This window comes from Desmodus rotundus, chromosome 5 (genome assembly GCF_022682495.2).
Source record: "Desmodus rotundus isolate HL8 chromosome 5, HLdesRot8A.1, whole genome shotgun sequence".
NCBI classification, from domain to species: domain Eukaryota; kingdom Metazoa; phylum Chordata; class Mammalia; order Chiroptera; family Phyllostomidae; genus Desmodus; species Desmodus rotundus.
In genome coordinates, this window is record NC_071391.1 from 101,001,082 (window position 1) to 101,022,403 (window position 21,322).

Sequence of the window (21,322 nt, forward strand, 5' to 3'; positions counted from 1 at the left end):
TGACATGGTTACAGTACGACATTTGTGGGCAGAAGTCATCTATGATGAGGACTTGATTTTCAAATGTTACACAGGTCAGGGATCCCAGTAAGAGGCTCCTTCTAAGCTACACTAAAAATTACTTCCGCATTTTCCCTAAGACATGTCTTTTTAAGACATCTTTGCCTTGGAATGCTACATCCTATTACCATGGGCCATTCAGTATCTCAGCTACAGATGCAAAAGTATGAGTGGATGTAATCTGGAGTGTAGACAGGTTGATTCAGAGGTGTTCTCTATGCAATTAACTATAGGGAAAAACTCAGTACCACCTAAAAATTTAACATTGGAAGAAGTAAATGATGGTGGAGCCATGCCTGTGCAGCCACTAAAATGTTCACGAACCATATATGACAGAGTATAATGCTGGAAAATATAAGATATAAAATTACATGTCCACTATGACCTCAAAGTAGAAAGCACACAGAATAACCATGAAAAACATGTGCCAATGTCACAATGGTGTCCTTGGAGTTCTGATTCTTTTCCTTATTCTTTAAACTTTTAAATTTTTGTATGACATTGTTGGTGGGAATGCAGACTGGTGAGGCCACTGTGGAAAACAGTATGGAATTTCCTCAGAAAACTAAAAATGGAACTGCCCTTTGACCCAGCAATTCCGCTGCTGGGATTATACCCTAAGAACCCTGAAACACCAATCCAAAAGAACCTATGCACCCCAATGTTCATAGCAGCACAATTTACAATAGCCAAGTGCTGGAAGCAACCTAAGTGCCCATCAGCAAATGAGTGGATCAAAAAACTATGGTACATTTACACAATGGAATTCTACGCAGCAGAGAGAAAGAAGGAGCTCCTACCCTTTGCAACGGCATGGATGGAACTGGAGAGCATTATGCTAAGTGAAATAAGCCAGGTGGTGACGGACAAATACCATATGATCTCACCTTTAACTGGAACATAATCAACAAAAGAAAAAAGCAAACAAAATATAACCAGAGACATTGAAATTAAGAACAATGTAACAATAGCCAGAGGGGAGTGGTGAGGGGACAGTGGGGAGAGGGGTCTACAGGAACTACTATAAAGGACACAAGGACAAAATCAAGGGGGAGGGTAGAGGTTGGGGAGGGAGGTGGGCTTGGCTGGGGTGGGGTGGAGGGATGGGGAGAAAAATGCAGACAATTGTAAGTGAACAATAAAAAATAAAGAAATAAAGAAAAGCAAAAAAGGTTTTGTATGATGAACACATACCATGCTATACAGTCAGAAAACATTTTTCCTAACATGTCATGTCTATAGTGATAAATACAACTTCTGCTTTCCCCCTCTTAGCATGTAAGTTATTGTGAAAATCAAAAAGTGATTCCTTTTTTACTGTCCTAGGACGCGTGGGCCTATCCAAGAACTCTAAAATTCATAATGAGTTTCTGCTAGAAAAGTGCCCTCAGGAGGGGCATGTAAATACTACTTTACAGAGATTTCTTGTAAATGTACTATTGTTAAGAAATTTGATCTTTGATACATGAGGTTTTTAGGTAGATTCTTCAATGGAATTTTCATTTGCTAAAAATAAACCAATAGACATGCTTGAGGCTATTCTTGTTCATCAAGAAGGTGAAAGAAAATTGTTTCTAATCCTGCGATGACTCTAAGTGCAGTAAACAATACCTCAAAGTACAGATAATCACTATGTAGTATAAACATAAGCATTAAATAACAAATATTACATACTTATTTAAGTGCAAAATATTACTTCACAGTACTTCTATGTTTTTCCCAGTGATACTCCCATTGCTTAAAACATTCTCACACTTAAATTTCTCTTTAGAATCAGTTTAGAGTAACTCAAGAAAATTTACAATATTTCATTATAGCTATGCATTGTTTTTGTCCACCTTAAACAGAATTACTCCAAATGACTTTTGGCATATTCTAAAAACCAAATGACCTCTCGCAAGAACGCATAACATAATAAACCAGAGGCTAAAGAATTATATTCTTTTCTGGGGATCACATGTAAATATGCTACACAGTCTGGGGAACACAGCAGAAGCAGAGTCTGAAGGACTCATGATTACTAAAAAAAAATGGAGATAAAGAGTCCTAAACTTTATACAATGGACGTAAGTGTTGAAAAACATAAAAGGGTTGTGAGTTCCTCCATGATGTAATAAAAGTAACCCAACATTTGCAAAACCATTGACTAGAGATAGTCACAGTCTGTTAAACTAGCCATTTCAACCAATCTTCTGAATAGTCAACCATCTCTCACTCAAATCTTAAGGGATATTCCAGGATAAAGATGAGAATACGAATTTGAGATTTTGTGGCACAGTTCTACATGTAAGTATTAAAAATATACTAAATATATGTTTAGACATAGCAAAAGAATTTATCAAACATGCTAAATGCTGCTTTCCTATCTAAAAACAACACAACCATTTTATTACCAAGTTGTAGAAAATATATACTATAACCCAACATTTGGAACCCACTGTCTCCTCATATCTGTTATACACACAAAACACTCCACCATCAATCACATTATAAAAGAGGTTTTAAATGTAAGCCCTAATGTATTGCAATAATCACCAACCTTTCTACATTGACCGGCTTATCAAATTTAAACAAGATGTAGTCTCCTGCCACTGGGGTTATAGCCCAGAAGAAATCCTCCCCCATATATGTTTTCTCCAGTGTATGTCCTTGGTAGACCTTCAAAGAAGTAGAGACTTCTGCAGGTGGGTTTACATGGATTTTTAGGAGTAATGGTTTCATGTAATCTTTATCCTAGGAGGAAAGATACATATACAATTAAAACAACCTATAACTTATTTATACTTAAGAAGAGGACTGATAATGTACTACATAACAAATTGTATGTTAATGAGAAAAATCAAACAAAATCACCAACCGTAAGTTTCTGAATTTTTCCTGTTAGTGAAGAATGGAGACCAACATGTTGAAAGAGGGAAGGTCTGAAGCGAATTCGTAGATTTGCTTTCTGTCTATCACAATGTTTCTAATTAGGAAAAAAGTCATGTTAGTGTTACATTATAAAGTGAAATCCTGTCATCTGAAAAATGAGTTCTTTAGGTAAACATTGAAAAGACCATCCCACTTCATCTCATAATTACAAATCACATTTTTTAGGGTCCTCACTGAGACATTAATAGACTTACTACCTACCCGATAAACAGACATGATGCAGAAATTTAAAATAAGCACATATAAGGGAAGAGTTAAAAATTTAGTTCCAACCATTTCTCAAGATATGTCAAAAGAGAGTTGACTTTTAATATTAAAATGCACAAACTATAAACTAGGGGTTTAGGTTAAATAGACAATATATACAAAAAGATAATAGAATGAAGAATTTACAAATAATATAAGGCACATTTTGTTACGTGAAAGCAATTTGAACATGTGAGGCAACAACTTATATAAGCAAGCAAACCGTATTAAAGGTTCCACAGACAAATCCATCTCGGCGCAGTTACGGGACACCTACTTTTCAACTCAAAGTGCCTCATGACTCACATTTCAGATTACAATCTGTCCTCAAACTTGACCATAGTGGGACACCTATAATGTCAGCAGGATTATCAGTTAGTCTGATGCTTCAAGGTAGCCATGGCTAGCTGGTGATGCTTTTATAAACTGTTCATTTCAATGACTTTTTATAAACTTTTAGGCCAAGAACATATTGAAAAAAACCTATTTATAAAACATTTCCACTTTGAGTGGGAATAGAGGGAGCATCCTCAACATAATAAAGGGCATATATGAGAGACCTACAGCCAACATCATACTCAATGGGCAAAAACTTAGAGCTTTCCCACTAAGATCAGGAACAAGACAAGGACATCCGCTTTCACCACTTCTATTCAACATAGTATTGGAAGTCCTAGCCACAGCAATCAGACAAGAAAAAGAAAGAAAAGGCATCTAAATCAGAAAGGAGGAAGCAAAACTGTCATTGTTTGCAGATGACATGTTAGTGTACACAGAAAATCCTACAGACTCCACCAAAAAACTGCTCAACCTAATAAGTGAATCTGGCAAAACAGCAGGATAAAAGGTCAATATTCAGAAATCAAAGGCATTTTTGTACACCAACAATGAAATATCAGAAACAGAAATCAGGAAAAAAATCCCATTTTCTATAGCAACAAGAAAAATAAAGTACCTAGGAATAAACCTAACCAAGGAAGTAAAAGACCTATACTCAGAAAACTACACAACACTGAAGAAAGAAATGAAGGAAGACACAAATGGAAGCATGTACCATGCTCATGGATTGGAAGAATTAACATCATCTACCCAAAGCAATTTATAGATTCAATGTGATCCCCATTAAAGTATCAATGGCATATTTCACAGATATAGAGCAGACACCTCAAAAATTTACATGGTACCATAAATGACCCCAAATAGCTGCTGCAATTTTGAGAAAGAAGAACAAAGTAGGAGGGATCACAATACCTGTTATCAAACTGTATTACAAGGCCACTGTAATCAAAACAGCCTGGTACTGGCATAAGAACAGACACATAGACCAATGGAACAGAACAGAGAGCCCAGAAATAAACCCAAGTCTCTATGGTCAATTAATATTTGACAAAGGGGGAAGCAGCATAAAATGGAGTAAAAATAGCCTCTTCAACAAATGGTATTGGGAGATCTGGACAGCTACATGCAAAAAAATGAAACTTGATCACCAATTTATACCATGCACTTACACCATAAATTCAAGGTGGATAAAAGACTTAAATATAAGTTGTAACATGATAAAAGTCCTAGAGGAAAACATCGGCAGGAAAATCTCAGATATTCCATGCAGCAACATCTTTACTGACACATCCCCTAAAGCAAGGAACATAAAGGAAAAAACAAACAAATGGGACTTAATCAAATTAAAAAGCTTCTGCATGGCTAAAGAAAACAGAATTAAAATGAAGAGAGAACCAACTATATGGGAAAACATATTTGCCAATGACACCTCAGACAAGGGTTTGATCTCCAAAATATATAAAGAACTCACACAATTTCCACTCCAAGAAGAAAAAAAAACCCAATTAAAAAATGGGCAAAAGACTTGAACAGACACTTCTTCAAGGAAGACACAGAGAGGGCCCAGAGACATATGAAAAGATGCTCAGTATCACTGGCCATCAGAGAGATGCAAATTAAAACCACAATGAGATACCACTTCACACCTGTCAGAATGGCCATCATAAACAAATCCACAAACAAGTGTTGGAGAGGTTGTGGAGAAAAGGGAACACTAGTGCACTGTTGGTGGGAATGCAGACTGGTGCAGCCACTGTGGAAAACAGTATGGAATTTCCTCAGAAAACTAAAAATGGAACTGCCTTTTGACCCAGCAATTCCACTGCTGGGATTATACCCTAAGAATCCTGAAACATCAATTCAAAAGAACCTATGCAACCCAATGTTCATAGCAGCACAATTTACAATTGCCAAGTACTGGAAGCAACCTAAGCACCCATCAGGAAATGAATGGATCAAAAAACTATGATGCATTCACACAATGGAATTCTACGCAGCAAACAGAAAGGAGCTCCTACCCTTTGCAACGGCATGGATGGAACTGGAGAGCATTATGCTAAGTGAAATAAGGCAGGCAGTGAGGGACAAATACCATATGATCTCACCTTTAATTGGAATATAATCAACAAAATGAACAAGCAAGCAAAATATAACCAAAGATACTGAAATTGAGAACAGGCTGACAGTGACCAGATGGGAGTGGGGAGGGGATTATAGGGGAAAAGGGTGAAGGGTTTGCAGGAACAATTATAAAGGACACATGGACAATAACAAGGGGGGGTGGAAACAGGGGAGGGAGGTGGGGAGGGCTGGGGTGATGGGGAATGATGGGGGAAAGGCAGAAAACTGTACTTGAACAACAAAATATTTTTTTTAAAAATTTCCACTTTGAAAGACCTCCAATAATTTACTGAGTGTTAAAAGGCCTGATTTTTTTGAGACCCACTGTCTCCTCTCATCTGTTATACACACAAAAAGTTCTGTGATAAGTCACATTATGAATAACAGATCAAAATTGTAATACCAAGTATATTTCAATAATCACCAACCTTTCTATATTGACCAGCTTATGAAATTTAAACAAGAGGTTAGTATTATTACTAACAATACAAGTGTAATAGTATATTTTATTCACACAAGTTCAACTACTCAAGTGGAAGGAGAGGGAGAGGAAAGGGGAAGAGCAAAGGCAGGAAGAGAAGAAAAGGACAATTGGGAGCTGAGACTGAGTCAACCACTCAGTAGGCAATGGACACATGTGGGCCTGAGTCCGAGCCGGCTGACAGAGCTTTGGAGGAATGTGTGAAAGCTCTGAAGCGCTCCCCAGACCACTGCCAGAGAGACTGGTGCGGATGCCAGCAAGTACCGTGAGAGCAGACAGCTTCCTGGACAGCCTAATGGAAGCAACTGAAGAATTACAGGCCATGGAAAAACGTGGCCTAGGAGTAAAAGAATAGATAGAACTGGCCAAAGCATGGTGTACTAAAATTTACTAGTGATTAAAAGGTTTTCGTTGTTTTAATTTTTATTTTCAGAGATTTTAACTTCAAGAGCTCATTTTAGAACCTAACTATATATTAGATTAAACTGCATAGGACCAATTAAATGCAAGCAGATTTTAGGAGTGTAACGGTGACATTGTGTCCTATAAATAAAAATTCTTGTAATTTACAAAGCAAAGACAGGTATGGTTTTCATCATAAAAATAGGTTGTTCAAATCAATTTATACATTCAATTTAAATGCTAGAAAGTAGATATTCTTCTATTTCACTATATTCAACAATATTCACTATATATCTTTTCTCTAAGCAACTGATTATTTAAAAAAAAAGTAGAGAGACGATGAATGCGATGATACATTACAGATACCAGAAGACAGTGTCCTAAAAGCTGACTGGAGGGTAGGATGATAGAACTATCCTAGGGAGTGTAAGGTCAAATTAAGTTAAATGTTTATTTGTTAGAATGACTATTAAATCAACCCTATAATGACATATGCTTAAATGAACATTTACTCATTACATGTCAAAACTTATTCATTTTTAAGAATGTATCAAGGAACATGTACAAAGGACACATGGACAAAGCCAAAAGGGGTTAGAATCAAGGGTGGGAGGTGGGGATGGGTGGGGTGGGGGAAGTGGAGAGGGACAAATGGAGACAACTGTACTTGAACAACAGTAAAAATAAATAAATAAATAATAAATTTCATTAGATTATTTGTTAGGTTGGAGACTGGACAATAAAAAAAGAGAAAAATGTATACATTCATATTTCATTTATGCTTATACTAAATAAAATATTATTTTTTTCAGAGGTATAATTCAAATTGGACAAGAAAAACTCTAATTTTCGTAATAAGATTTCTAAGAAAGTAACTTGATATTTGAATAATCAAAGCAAAAATCATCATTCACTCACCACCGCCATCCCACAGGTCAGTGTATATGAACACTGGTTTCTTCCAAGTAATAAACTAAAAGGTACTTTTTTGATTTGCCATTGCTTTAGTATAAAATATTACTTCTCTGTTACTACTTATTTCCAGATGGCCAGGGGTCTGATATTGTCCCCAATATATTTGAGAAAAGCAAGCTGACAGAGAACATGAAGAAAATTGAACTAACAACCGACACAGGACAGATATGATCAACACCGACAGTCAACAGTAATGAAATGGCAGAGCCTATTTAAAGAAAGGTGGGCTTTCCCGATTTATCAGACTTTCACACTGCTATTTAAAGGTACCTCTACTATAGAAACTTTGTCAGTTCCAGAAAGAAGGCAAGCACTTGAAATGTTAAGTGGAAACACCTATTTCACTATTCATTTACAAAATCTAGCTCCATAAAAGTCACTTTCACAAAACATAGAAAAGAAGTTTCTTCTACCCTCATAAGAAATTAACTTACTGCATCTTTTTCCGGGTTGCAGACTTTCACCCAGAGAATATGGTCCAAGAGCCAATCAATGGGCTTCTCCTTATAGAACATAAATATGAATTCCACAATCAGAGTGAGGTCTGGGGCTTGAAACATTTTACCTGAAAAGATATTCCAGTCAATAGATGTAATAAAGTAACCAAGCATCAATTTGGCTTAAGTGAAACCAATACAACAAATAAACCAAAGCTTGGGCTTTCAGCTATAAATCATTATGAATAATGTCCCCTCTTGTCTTATCAAAAACAACAAACTGGCTTTAGCTCAACACTGAGCTGTCATCTGGGTATAAACGGAAGTGCTGAGTTCCCAACTTTCTCTATTACGGAATCTGTACGACACACAGAGTTTTGGAATGCAGACCAGTGATCTGCCGAATAGATTCTGTAATATACACAAGCTGGAGATTTTTCCTTCATGTCTTATTAAGATTGTCCCCTTTAAAAAAAAGATGTTTAGATAAAACAAATTTTAAACAAGGACCCCTAATTCTGTCTTCACTTCACTTAAAATTTCACAAGTAAAGATGTTTTTTGACTTTTAAAGTAAGTTTGAGATACATGATCGACAAGGTCAAAGGCCCAGCCTCTAATAAAGTTTTACAGTACTATTATCCTCTGGGTGTTTTTTAAAATCTGTATATTTCCTTCAATTCTTCATCTTTCAACACATTTCCTTAAGTTGTATAATTTGGGAGTATCAGTGAAAAAAGCCCTTTAAAGCGAGCACCCTGAATAGTCAATAAAAGAAACAAATGAATATAAATTAATCACTTAACAGGAACTTCATGTACTACATCAAACACCAGGAATTCATATTAGAAAACTGTTCGGCATTCTTTAAAAAAAAAAAAAATCTTGCAAAAGCAGTGGGCTACAGCAGAAGTACCAGAGAACTCAGACGCTTCACCAGGACCATGAGTGGCTTTACACTTGGACATATGGAGCCAATGGCTGCCTTGGAGAACTCTAAAGTAAATACTACAATCTTAGAAATCTCCAAATACTATTTTGGATGGACTTTCATCATTTACCTAAGCTAAACTCCTAAAAAACAATGCATTTCCAGAGAGTAAAGACTACTTTATTTTATTTTATTAAAGATTTTATTCATTTATCTCTAGAAAAAGGGGCAGGGAGGGAGAAAGAGAGCGAGAAACATTGGTGTGAGAGAGAAACATCTATCAGTTGCCTCTCGTATGCACCCTGACTGGACCTACCATGAACTGGTGACATTTTGCCTTGCAGAATGATGTCCAACCACTGGCCCACAACAGTCCAGGTGAGAATAAAGACAATTTTAAAGTAAAAAATAATAATAATAAAAAATTTAAAAATCTAATATCCCAAAAGACACAGTTATTTCTGAAAAGTAGGTAAGTCCAACATTTTTCTTACCAATGAAGCCCAGCTGGGAGAATTCCAGTATCATCCATTCCTCAGAAGAAAGTTGAAGGGCAAAATTTTTTATAGTATTAAAGTAATTCTGTTTGGCAATAATATCATCTTCAAGCTAAAGAAAGTTGATCATATTAATAAATCAGAAACAGAGGAAAGATGTAGATAGAAGAACCTTCTTTATTATGAAAAAAATAAACCGTACTTTATCATGAAAACAAGTAAACAATGGTCAAAAATGAGGAAAATACAAAACTAAATTTTATTAAAATAAAATGGAAGGTGCACAGAGCAAGTCAACAAAACCACTCCCTTTTCACATGAAATATTTGGTCTTTTAATATAAAGTGCCCAACATCAACATAATTTCACACTGTCTTTTTTCTTTTTAAAGGAAATGAATTTTTATAGACCTTTATTTTATTTAGTTTCTTTGCTTTTTACATGATACACATACCAAGTCAAAGAGAAAGTAAAAAAAAAAAAAAAAGCTAGTAGCTTCCCTTCTCTGCCCCCCACCTTGCTAATTGAGGTAACCAATGTTAAAACTTGGGGGTGCATCCATTCAACACCTTCTGTATGAACTTATACCGCACAGAGACCCATACACACTTAAGGTTCCCATTTCCCTCTACGTTTTTATTAAAAGGGGGAATCATATTGTGAACATTTTTTCCTTCGTATATCATGAATTATCTTTCCAGGTTAATAAATACATCCTTTTAAATGAAGTCATAGTATTCCATGCTACAGATATGTAACAATTCATTCAACTTGCTGTGCTCATAGGCAGACATTCAGCTTCTCATTTTTCGCCTGGGCAAACAATGTTGTGCTAATATGCTTATACTTAAATATTTTTCATTTCTGTAGGATAGATTCCTAAAAGTTCATTTACATGTTTAAAAAAAAATCTTCAAAATTCTTAAGAAGACAGAGCAGTTCACAGAGTACCAGGTAACCGATGTGTTCTGCCAGCACCAAGAGTTATCAGTGCTTGAATTTCTGCCAGTTCGGTAGGGAGTTGAGAGACATCCGCAATCATGAATGTATGCAAAGACTTACTCCCCAGAATCTCCTTTAAGATCATTTTAAAGTCACAAAATAATTTTAATATCCTAAGAAAACTTTTCCTTTCCTTAATTTCACACTATCATTTCTAGTTACCTGCTAAGTAATTTTCACTTATTTTAGCAGATAGTGTTTTCACGTATTTAAGTCATATAAGATTTCTTCTATCTGTGAAGAAACAGTAGTAGCATTTGAAAAGATATTATAACTCGCCAAATATTTATTGAGCTTTTGTTACATTCTAGACACTGTACTAAACCCTGGGAATATATCACTGGCACACAAAGGTATCTACAACATGCTAAGTAACAGCAAAATAGGCTACCAAACGTATGTACAGTATAACCCTGCTCCTGTAAAAAGGGTCGTATTAAGTGACTTTATATGTAAACCATAAATTGTAAAAAACAATACCTGACACAGGGTAAGCATGCAATGAATGCTAGTTCATGGCCGCTGCTGTTGTAATACTAACCCCTGCTGCTACATACTGACCCTGCCTAGGGGAAGTTTTCTTTATCACCTTCTTTCTAAACTCCAACTTTTAATTTCCTATTTACTTTTCCTACACTCCACAAAAAGCTTTAAGTTTCCATTAATTCTCTCCTTGGAAAGAAACTTAAAGCAAATTTTAAAAGAAAAGTAATTTACTTTTAAGTTCTCTTTATAAAGTTCTTTTTAAAAAAATATGTATGTATTTAATAAAATCTGTCTTCTTTTCAGTAAAGTCACCTACAATGTTATAATCAAAACTTTTACATAATTTGTATTCTGTTAAAAGGGATGATCTAAAGGATTAAAAAATAAAATGTAACTATTCAAGTATACAAAATTTAAATATAGTTTCAGCAAAAATGCAATTTAAATATCAAAAACTTAATTTGAAAAATTTATTTTTCAATATTTTCAAAAAAGTTATTTTCCTCCAAAATATTAAATTTGGCTATTAAATTTAAAAGGTAAAATACAAATAATCAAGTTCAATTTTTAAAAACAAAATTATTTAATTTTAATTTATTAAAATTAAAAATCACTTAATTTTAATTTAATTAAAAGCCAATCTTTTAATTTTTAAAAAATATATTCAGTTTTATTAACTGTTCTTGTCAAAATGAAACTATTAGCAATAGTAAAAAATCATTATTGCATATATATATTTAGATCCTCAAATTTAAGAGTAAATGAATTGTTTCATATTGCAAACTATTCTTTAGTTCTTAACTATAGTGTAAATATATATATAGTGGCCCTAGAACAAACAGCAAGGTTTAACTACAGTAATATTTGGGATATATTAAAATATATGGGGGGTTTTGGTATATTTTATTTATTATGCTATTATAGTTGTCCCAATTTTATTTCTCCCCTTTATCCCCCTCCACCCTCCACCACCCTACTCTTCTGCATTCCCCATCCTTAGTTCACGTCCATGGGTTGTACATATGTCTTTGGCTTCTCCATCTCCTATACTATTCTTAACCTCCCCCAGTCTATTCTGTACCCTGTCTATTCTGTGCCCACCAATTATGCTTCTTATTCCCAGTGCCTTTATCCCCATTCTCCCCCCACCCCCCACTGATAACCCTCCTTGTGATCTCCATTTGTGATTCTGTTCCTGTTCTAGTTGTTTCCTTAGGTTGTTTTTATTTTTGTTTCTAGGTTCAGTTGTTGATAGTTGTCAGTTTGTTATCACTTTACTATTCACATTTTTTATCTTCTTTTTCTTAGATAAGTCCCTTTAACATTTCATATAAGGGCTTGGTGATGATGAACTTCTTTAACTTGACTTTATCTGGGAAGCACTTTATCTGCCCTTCCATTCTAAATGATAGCTTTGCTGGATAGAGCGGATAGAGTCATCTTGGATGTAGGTCCTTGCCTTTCATGACTTCGAATACTTCTTTCCAGCCCCTTCTTGCCTGCAAGGTTTATTTTGAGAAATCAGCTGACAGTCTAATGGGAACTCCTTTGTAGGTAACTATGTCCTTTTCTCTTGCTGCTTTTAAGATTCTCTCCTTATCTTTAATCTTGGCTAGTGTAATTATGATGTGCCTTGGTGTGTTCCTCCTTGGGTCCAGCTTCTTTGGGACTCTCTGAGCTTCCTGGACTTCCTGGAAGTCTATTTCCTTTGCCAGATGAGGGAAGTTCTCCTTCATTATTTGTTCAAATAAGTTTTCAATTTCTTGCTCTTCCTCTTCTCCTTCTGGCATCCTATGATTTGGATGTTGGAATGTTTAAAGTTGTCCCAGAGGTTCCTCAGCCAGTCCTCATTTTTTTGAATTCTTGTTTCTTTATTCTGTTTGGCTGGTTGTTTATGTCTTCCTTTTCTTCCAAATTATTGATTTGAGTCCCAGGTTCCTTTCCTTCACTGTTGGTTCCCTGTATATTTTTCTTTTTTTCACTTCCTTCATTTTGAGACCTAACTCAGTCATTTCTGTGAGCATCCTGATTACCAGTGTTTTGAACTTTGCATCTGATAGGTTGTCTATCTCCTTGTCACTTAGTTCTGGAGTTTTGATCTGTTCTTTCATGGGGGCCATATTTCTTTGTCTTGGTGTACCAGACTGGATGAATGTTTCTTTAACTCTTTGATCGGTGGACTTCCATGCAGTTTGATTTTCTGACAGTTCTGACTGTTTTTGTTTTTTAATTGGTTGTTATCCTTCTTTTGGTTGTGCAAGGTAGCGAAACATTTCTACCTATGCCTCCATCTTGGCCAGAACTCCAGATTCATCAAAATAAATGTTTTGAAATTACTATTTTTGCAATTAAAAATGAAGACTTCTCTAAGGTATTTAAAGGAAATGTACTCTCTAAACTTAGGATATTGGTTTTTATATGCTCAAGTGTTGTATAGTGTCATATACAATGTTAAATCCTGACCCTAAAGTCATTTACATCTCCATTCCTGCGAACCAAGGCAGGGTTCATGCACATGTGAATGAAGCTGGCCCAAGGTCAAATGTCAAGGGAGACAAAGTCTGACCTCAGTAAGTCTACCTTCCCATGTGACGCCAAGCTTCCTCCCTCTTTCCTCCCCTCCCAATACCCTCCCTATTTCTCTCAACCCCTTCAAGCTGCCCACCATTTCCTTTTTGATTCATGGACACATAATCTCTTCTTGATACTTTCATCAAAACATTCTCCTAGGTAAGGATCTAGTAAACTTTTTATACTGAAAAATCAATAACCAACAGGCTTTGTGTGCTATTCCTCTTGGGGGTGTTTACATTTCAAGCAAGGGATGAAGGCCTTTGGTGAAAGAAACAAAATTCCAATTGGAAAATTTAAGCTTAAGTCATTGAGTAAAATGAGATTTGAAAGAAATAAGAGTTTTCTAGATTATTGAGATGCTGTCTACCTGGCTAACTCAAAACTCTTATCCCTATAGATTTATTCTTTTAGCCATGCTGCTAAATTAAATGTCAGTTGTATTATCTCCAATATAAATATCATTGTCCTGTAGCATACAAAGAAACTATACTAATAAGACCACTAATAAAATTATTAGGAAATCCTTCTTTAAAATTTTTCCAAAGGAGGCTGAAGAGAGAAGATGGAGGTTTGGGAGAAAAGGAAGGAGATGAGTGACCTGTTCATTGTCACACCAGTAAGTGGAGAGCTAGTGTTTGTGCTAAAGAATAGAACCTCAAAGCCCACATTCTCACTGACTATGAAAGACCCTTCCGCTCTCTGATATATGTATTGTTACAATCTTATCGATCTCAGAGGGTTTGTGCTTTCAACACATTCTGCTTTAATGAAAGTACACCCTTGATGTTACTTTTTCTTTTCATGTGAAAAACATTAAAGGAAAAACCATACTTACCTGAATGTAATATATGCCCTTCTCCTGAGCATACATCATTAGAAAACAGTAATCTAGGTTTTGCTTTGTTCTCCATCTGAAAGAAAAATTTTCAAAAATAAGTTAGGAATTGGACTCAAATTAAGCAAAATAGGGTTAAAAGTGTTATATTTTATAATGTTATGATATAATATTCTGTAGTATATCCCTATATTACAGACACGATATGTATATGACATATTCTATATACATCATGTATACACAATATATATCTGTATGTCTATAGATACGTAGCTGTAGATCTATATATCTATAGACATACAGATATATAAAAATACACACATACACAATGTATCCACTTAGGGGAACGTGAAAGAGAATTCACTTTTCTCTAATGAAACCTTTATCAAAATGTATTTCCCAAAACACTAATTCTCAAGATACCCTGACCAAAAAAGGAGTCTACTATCAAGGAAGTTTCGGGAGCACAGGTATTCCCCCTCTGGAGATACATTAATACGTATTTAGAGGCACTGAAACATCCTGCAGTAAACACATTTACTGAAAAAAATCTGCAATTCAGTATTTTCCAAACTTCCTTGCCCCTTTTTTTCTTAACATCTTAATGTCTTTGGGGACTTGTGCTTCATAAATTATACTTTGAGGGTCACTGCTCTGGTGGCTAGGACTGTGCTTCAAATAGGTAGAAATTAATAAGTATGTATTGAATGCTTAAAAAACCCAAAACATCCTATTAAAATTTATAATATTAAGTCCTTTCAGTGAATCCTGGTAGCCTACAGAAACTGGCGAATGTTAGATAAGAAAAGTAGTTCTAAAAACCAAGTTTTAAAAAAAACAGTAAAATATAAGCTTTGAATCATACTAAGCAAACTTCTCCACAATATAGCTCATGGGCTACTCTTAATTTAATGAAACTACCTAGAATTTCTTACCAAATACAACCCTAAATATTTTTAAAATAAAATTATATTTACTAAGATACAATTAAACAATTATGTGGACATATCTGTCTTTGGGACAAATTAACAACTCAAGAAGTACAATAAATCTCTTCCCCTAATACCATTTTCTTTCTTTTCTCTAGTTACATAAAATCCAAAACTAATACCAATATCTCTTAGATTACTTTGTTTTTAATAACACAATGAAAGTTAAGTCCTTCAATTTTAGAGTTCTAAAGACAAATCCAACTGATTAGTTATTATGATATAATTTTGTAGAAGAGTTATTGTTTTTGTCACTTTTATTGTGTCAGTTCTCATTTCTATCGCATACAGACAGGACATTTCTATATGGACTAACTTCTGAGTTATTGATAATACACTCTTTAAAAAAGTCATAATATCAGAGCAGCAGTTACAAAAATTATTAAGTTTACCAAATTCAACCTCTCCTCAGCTCATCACCGAGTTGCCAGAAGATACAAATTTTTCCAATACCACAAGAGAATTTCCAAGAAAATACCCAAGAATTCATTAGCTCTCACTAATTGGCTGAACCCTAAAATGTATGAAGCTTTGATAAATAAGAACTACATTCATAATACATTATATTCACAAGGGTGGGGGTTCTAAAATCACAGGCTCACCTTACTCTTTCTTTAGAGTCTCCAAACGTCTCCTTTAAGTTTGTCAAGTCAGGATAATAGCTTTCAGGAGGTGATATTATTTCCACCAAACCAGAACTGATTTCTTTAGAAAATCTATCATGAGAAAGGTTAGCTGAGTTATTTAAGCTCTGTGAGATTTTATTTATCTTAATGCTCAATTCACTGTGTTAATAACATAAAACACATCAGGAAGGTGTGTTATGGTCACAATGTGTTCAATGAAGCAGCTCATCACCGAGTTGCCAGAAGATACAAATTTTTCCAATACGACAATATTATTTTTTAAAATAATGCTTTAAAAAAGTGTAAAATGCCACTATCCTTAAAGAGCATGAAAATCCTAGGCCAACTGCAGATATTACTTTCCTAAAAAGTATAAGAATTTTAACAAATCAAATCAAGGTATCACATAAAATAGGAATTGAAGAAAAACAAACTAACAAATGTGTGTGTGTGTATTACATACATATATTTACACAAGAATCAAAGCACTTCAATTTGAGGAGGTTTTTGCTGTGAGTTATACACTGTACCGTTCTATACTGGTGTTTCTCAACTGAGAGGGATGTTGTCCCCTGAGCAATGTCTAGAGACATGTGGTCACCGTAACTGCGGACTGTACTGACATCTAGGACAGTCCTCACAACAAAGAGTTAGCAAGCCCAGGATGTTAACAATGCCAAGGCTGAGAAACTCTGTTCTGAAGGTTTTAAAATCAGTCTTACTCAACTATAATTTCTTTCTCATTTGCCTTCTCCTTTATCTCATTTTTGCAAATCTCCACAAAATGCGTGTGCAATTTATCTGCCTTTGCACAAATGTTTTCAGTGCTTAATTGCACTTTTTTTTCTGGGCAAGACTTTCCTACACATTGATGAAGAAAGGAACCAATAGAATCACTTCATGTGCCCCACAGGAGCCCAAGAGAAGGGGACTAATAATTATTGCCCTGGTCCTACATTAAGGAATCTACACTAAGCTGTGCTAATATGAAGGCTGCCAAGAAATTGAGCACTTGAGGAAAAATCTAACAAATGCACAGTTTAATCCTGAACTATACATATACATATACCTTTTTTTTAATCTCTGGTTTTAACATTTTGAAAGAAAACGACAGAGCCACATCATTTTAATTCTAGAGTTGGCAAATAATTATTTCTTCTCTTTTGCCTTTTAAGTAGAAGATAGTTTGGGGGGACAAAAAGAGACACAACTCAATAAAGAAACCATATCAAGACTGATTTTTTTAATGTTTCTATTGAAAGTACCAAGGCAGTATTTTAAAAATCAATGACACCTGAAATTTACTAAACTTTCCATCTGTCACTTGCGATGTTCCTTGCTGCCAGCAAACTATTACTCAATCTTTGCAAAATAGGTCAGATTTAGATAGTTTAGCAATGAGGTCTGAAACTGCTACATGACAATCTGCCTTGACAGCAGAAAAATATTTGCTTGGTAAACAGGGTTAAAGATTTAAGTAATCTCATATGACTCTCTCTACATTCACTGTCTTCCACATAAAAACTGTTATTTGATAATGTTACATAAATGACATTCAAATCTTTTCTATAATGAAATACACCAATTTATACCATCAGGTAACTGGACAGTTATATACCTACTGTATGACAGCGTCAAAGACCAATTATAGGTGGTCCAATGAACACTGAACTCCAGAGAAATGCACTATAAAAGAAGGCATTATCTTTTAGCAGAAAGCGAAGAAATAATAGTAACAATTATTTTCACTTCCATAATCAAGAAGAACTTACTCTTTCTCCAGGTTGGCTATAACACCGTGTACATAATCAATATCTGTCTGGGAAAGAAAAAAAAATTGTACCTACGTTGTTTTTATATTTTTATTTAACTTTTAATACTGAACTCAAAATTAAATAAATGAATAAAACATTCATTGAAAACATTACATTAAATTTTCAGATAGCTTATGGGATTTGCCTTTCCGTAGTACACCTTACTGCGCCACTACACATCACTGAGTACCCACTAATACAATAAGCAGGCAACTATGTTTTTATTGTTTCCAATTGTCAATGTTCAATTCAAAAGAAAAATATTGAGCACAGGAACTGTTTCTACTTCTTCTGAAACATCCAAACTATAAGTAATGAGCAAATAACAGCTGCAGCATTGATAGGGAAAGATTTGTCCACTTGGAATCACAAAACCCAGCTTTGAGATTTGCCTCTGCAGCTACTGGCCTGTATAAAGTAAGCCAATTCTCTGAGCTTCAGTCTCCTGTCCATTAAAAAAAAAAAAAAAACGGGAGGAAAAAATACCTCATAGACTATGACCATAAGTGATACAAATGTAATAAAAAGCTTAGTTATTATTCTGTATTTTTATTATCAGGTTGATAATGAAAACCCAAGTCAGGAGCACTTTAAGCACAGTTAGAAATAAAATTTATTAAACCTGTGTACTTTCAAATTATATACAAATGCAGATCTAATACCCCTATCAATTTCAAATTTTAAAAGTGGCAGCTTATATTAAAATGCTCAATTGCTAAAAGAATTCAATGACACATGAAGCCTGATCTATGTTAACAGACCATCAAAACACTTAAAACTTTACAAAAAAACAAAGATAAAGCTTAACCCTAAAAGTTACAAAACTTTTACATTATAAAATGTTGTTTTATAAGAGGTTTCATGCAAAGGTATTTTAACTTTAATTTCTGTAAGTTGAAAATAATCCCTATTTTTATTGTTAAGTTTATAGACTTGAAAGTGAGACATCTGATTAAGACCACATCCTTCAAACTCTGAAGAACTATGGAGCTACAACTAGAACACAGCCCACAACCCTCTGTACTTCCCCTACATAAATGTAAACAACAGTGCTTTCTTTTTCAATAAATTATTACCCGGATACATGTTTAACCAGTGAGTATCTTACTACTTGTTAGGTTCTAATTTTGGACAACATGATCAAGCCTGGTTTATATAAACTATAGTAAGTTTAGCAACAACCTGAAATTCAATTTAATATGCATTTACTAAGTATCACTAATTTTCCTAACCAAGCAAACAGAAATACAAAGATGAACAAGACCAGCTCCCTATCCTCAGGAGGCTCTCCAAGAGGAGGGCCAAGAAGAATAAACTTATGTGAATGTAGACTTACTGTGCCACATGCAATAAAATTTATGAAACACAAGTGCTCCATATCTAATACTACACATAACCCCTATGCTGCATGCTAAATTACATAACTAACACAAGATTCACTTGAATGACTGTACCTGGTGTCGTTTTCATACAACAGAATCAATCCTTTCTGCTATCAGCTGAGGGACCTGTTCTGGGACTTCTCTGAAGAAAGCCAAACATATAATTGGCCCAGAACACACAGCCAGGCCCATCTATGTCTCACAGTAGGGGCTCTGCTTGCCTCTCCCCCACTCTTGAATGTTGGCAGTAAGAAAGGCAGTCTCTGAGATTTTGGAGCATACTTGATTTATGTAAAGAGAGAACTTTTTCCTGAGACATTTTTAAAGGCACATGGAGACTGTAAAAAGGTAATATTATCCTCCAATTCTGAGAAAGTATCTGTAAATCTAAAACTAGAACACATGTATTCTAGGGGTATGTAAATAATATGCTTGGGGTAGGTGAAGAAAAGTGGACGTACATAGCAGAAGAGCATTTTTTCCTACAGAATCAAGTGTTCTTCATGGTTAGGTAAAGTTAAATATTTTTATATTAAAGCTAGGAGATATTACTGATAATACTGCAACTTGCATGAAACTCAGAAACATTATGCTAAGTGAAAGAAGCCAGTCACAAAGAACCACGTATTCATATGACTTAGCTTATATAAAATGTTCAGAAATAACATCACTTCTGAATGCAATAGCTGTTGTATTCTGTAACACTGCAGAGATGTGTGAAAAAGAAATATGAGTAAAAAGATATTTTAAAGTAAATTATATATATTTATTTCTAATTATATATATTTACCTACAACAGAAAGTTGTAGGTAAGCTCCTATGGAAGAAAAATAAGTCTTGCGAATGTTAGAGACTTGAAGCTGCTGTAAGAGTTACCCAGATGAAAAGGAGAAAAAATAAATTTTAAGCACCAGATCAGAAGAGAACACAGAAGTAAGAGAACTAAGTTTAAATAACTTGAAGGTAAAAATTGGTTCTAAAAATATTCTTTATATGTAAAATTGCTGTCTTCTTTCTAGTCATTTCACCCTCACAAGTGTTTACTTGGTGTCTGTACCATACGTGGGGAGATGCTGTCAAGCTCTGCATATAGACTGGTAACTAAACAGACAAAATCTCTGCTTTGTGGAATTTAAAACTAGTGAAAGATGCAGTCCATGAAAATACCAAAATATTATATATAAATATATAATTGAATATTTATTATGCACTATAAAAATTATGAATAGAGAAAAATAGAGATGACCGTATAAACAGGATAGTCAAAGAGTCTCTCTGAAGATTTGACATTTAATCCTAAATCTGATACATATTTCCATTCAAGTCTACAAAAATAAACAGAAAACAGTAAAAGATTACTATAGCTTAACTGATATGTTAATTAGGGCTTTGCCTCTGCCCAGAGACAGAGTATGTGCAAGATAATCCACTGGAATGTATCAGACTGTAAAATTTTCTAATTTTGACATATTTTAATGGGTATAACATGCTAGTAATAGTACACATATGTAATTCATAAATATACTCTATACATACAAGTTAGGAACATGTGATCAATGGAATTCTGAGCAAAGAAGCTTAGATAGCGCCTATATTGGATGAGTCTCGGTGAGACAGGCTGAATTAACCAAATAGCTCATAAGGTGGTCTGGGGAAGAAGTAATAAAAATAAAGATGATATCTACCACCTTTGATGGTTACCTTCTAAATAACCTCTTACAACTTTGTATCATTAGGTGGAGAGCATCATTCAAGCCTTCTCTATCCTCACTCTTTTACTGTCTACCCATTCTAGCAAGTCCTGAAACAAACTGCATTTGAAATTGCAAACAAAGATTATGAAAGGACTTCCGTAGGTCTCAGAAGCCCACTGGTCAAAGGTCCCCAGCCTGTGACACAGCAGGAGGGCAGGCAAGCAAGCACTGTGAATGGGTCCTCAGGGTGCCCACCTGAAGAAGGGACAGAGGCTGGAGTTCCTCCCAGGTTTTACAGGTGCCCACAAACCTGGGTGTTAAGAGGTTCTATGCAGCATAAACTCTATGTAGTGTTGATTGATTAAATGTAAGATAATTCACCAAAAAAGTGGGCTTTCTACCCCAGCACATTTTTTAAGTCTCTTACTCTGTATATTTTACCTTGGATAGATTCTATTGTTATTCTTTTAAGTTCACTGACCTTTTCTTCTGCTGTGTATC

General features: G+C 34.8%; 1 protein-coding gene across 5 annotated transcripts in view; it reads right to left on the reverse strand.

The window, feature by feature from the left end:
• Positions 1-21,322, reverse strand: part of MGAT4A (alpha-1,3-mannosyl-glycoprotein 4-beta-N-acetylglucosaminyltransferase A) — a 162,411-nt gene that overhangs the window by 32,524 nt on the left and 108,565 nt on the right. For all 5 annotated transcript variants that reach the window (XR_011651226.1, XR_011651225.1, XM_071221516.1 and 2 more), the window contains exons 6-12: positions 17,704-17,750; positions 15,908-16,021; positions 14,317-14,392; positions 9,417-9,531; positions 7,990-8,120; positions 2,918-3,025; positions 2,600-2,793 (exon numbers count right to left, since the gene is read on the reverse strand). Coding sequence is in view for 3 of the 5 variants with exons in the window: in XM_071221516.1 (XP_071077617.1) it covers positions 2,600-2,793; positions 2,918-3,025; positions 7,990-8,120; positions 9,417-9,531; positions 14,317-14,392; positions 15,908-16,021; positions 17,704-17,750 (785 nt within the window). In the remaining 2 variants the exon portion in view is untranslated. The remainder of the gene's footprint in view (positions 1-2,599; positions 2,794-2,917; positions 3,026-7,989; positions 8,121-9,416; positions 9,532-14,316; positions 14,393-15,907; positions 16,022-17,703; positions 17,751-21,322) is intronic.